Here is a 1,874-nt window from a genome sequence, read left to right as displayed (position 1 = left end):
GATATTGTGAATTCGTTAGGTCTTTGATTTGAGTTGTGACAATTGTCACATAATCGTTAAAAGAATTAGCTATCAATTGCAATCCAATGTTGGCTAGAGAGAAATTGAATTGAATAAGGCAATATCATGACTTAATTGGCATGCCGAGATTTTGGCTCAAGAAAGGAAAAAAAAAATGCAAAGTGAGCATTTCTTTTATATATATATGAAATTTATAAACTCATTATAATTTGTATATATTCTCTTTCTCCGTTTTCTTTATACAATTATTACTCCTACCACAACCGGTGCCAAAGAAAAACTGAGGGAGAAAAAAAGAAAAGAAAAGAAACCCCAAAGAAAACCAAGAGAGAACGAGTCTCGACTCGTCTTTATCCCACATCCCTCGAACCTCGCGACACACAACACTGACCGTCGCCCATTCCCGGTCTAAACCCGGTCCAAATTGAACCGACCCGGGTTCGACTCGGATCTCTCGGTCAAACCGCGAACCGAGTCCAGACAGAGTTATAATACAACAGTACAGCGAACCGCCCCCGCAATATCTACAGACCGTAGTACATGGATGACGACGATGATGTCCTTCGTCGTCCACGCGGCGCGATCACACGAGGGTCTTGCAGGCGGATGTCTCCGGGTCCCACATCGCCGGCAACAGGAACTTCCGGCCACCGAGCCCGTGGGCGTTGTAGCTCGCCCCCGTCGCCTTGTCCACCAGGAGCTGGCCCGGGTAGCCCGGGTACGCGCCCGACCCGTATATCCCCGTGCACGCCGACACCGCCTCCAGCGGCGCGTCCGCCGGGCCCTGGAAGTACCCGCTCCCGAACGGGTTCGTGACGGCGCCGGCGAGGAGCGTCGCCAGGTTGATCACCATGCCGTCGGCCCCGACGTCGCCGCTCGGCGCCACCAGCGGCGGAGTCTGCGGGCCGTACATGGGCTGGTGGAACGGCCACGCGCACTGCCCCGGGCACTGCGTCTCCGAGTTCCCGACCCACACGAACGTGGACCCGGGCCGAGCCGACCCGTGCGTCCCGCACCGCATGCAGAACCCCTCCACGGCGACGTCCGCCGCCGTGAGGACGACGGTGATGGAGCCGGGGGCCGCGTTGAACTTGCCGGCGAGGGCGCGGAGGTGGCGGTTCTTGAGGGACTTCCCGAGGGTGTACGCCTCGTGGAGGGCCTGCCTCCCGACGATGAGGTTGGAGCCGCCGCCCTTGTACTTCTCGGTGGTGCGCCACCAGGAGGCAGCGGAGGGGGGAGGGGAGCGGGCGTAGCCGAGGGAGCGGATGAAGTCGACGATGACGGAGCGCTGGGTGGGAGTGAAGCGACCGTACCACACGAGGTCGACGGTGATGTTGCCCTTGAGAAGAGCTCCGTTGTGGTACTTGAGGACGAGGGGTTGTTGCTGGACCAGGGCAGCGGTGGAGGAGGAAATGGAGCTGGACAAGAGGATGAAGAGGAAGAAGAAGAGAGAGAGCTCTAGAGAGTGAGAAGCCATTGGCTTGGCCTAGAAGCTTTATGAGAGAGAGAGAGAGAGAGAGAGAGGTGGGTAAAGATCAGGGGAGAAAGAGGGTATTTATATTGTGAAGAGGAGGAGAGGGAAACAGCTGGGAAATAGAGCTAAGTACTTCCTTCTATATGTGCATCTTTCTGACTTTGTGATTTTAATGTCGATCAAATTCTTTTTCTTTTTTTCTGGTCGTATAGGGTGCGAATGGTAACGTTTTATTGTTTTTTTTTGTTCAGAACGTAAAAAAAAAATTGTTTGTTAGGGAACAATTTTGAACAAAAGAACGCGTTTGGTAACGTTTGGTCAGGGAATAAAAAATGAAACGAAACACGTTTGGTAAATTTTATTCTTTTTTGTTTCTTTT

At 53.1% G+C, this 1,874-nt stretch overlaps 1 protein-coding gene across 1 annotated transcript; it reads right to left on the bottom strand.

The window, feature by feature from the left end:
* Positions 1-211: 211 nt before the first annotated feature.
* LOC104452845 (protein EXORDIUM-like 2) lies at positions 212-1,550 on the bottom strand. The gene has a single exon (XM_010067338.3). The coding sequence runs from the start codon at positions 1,496-1,498 to the stop codon at positions 605-607; it is 894 nt and encodes a 297-aa protein (XP_010065640.2). The 5' UTR covers positions 1,499-1,550; the 3' UTR covers positions 212-604.
* Positions 1,551-1,874: the final 324 nt, after the last annotated feature.

This window comes from Eucalyptus grandis, chromosome 7 (genome assembly GCF_016545825.1).
Source record: "Eucalyptus grandis isolate ANBG69807.140 chromosome 7, ASM1654582v1, whole genome shotgun sequence".
NCBI classification, from domain to species: domain Eukaryota; kingdom Viridiplantae; phylum Streptophyta; class Magnoliopsida; order Myrtales; family Myrtaceae; genus Eucalyptus; species Eucalyptus grandis.
Note: the sequence above shows the minus strand (reverse complement) of the source record. Positions and strands in the feature narration are given on the sequence as shown.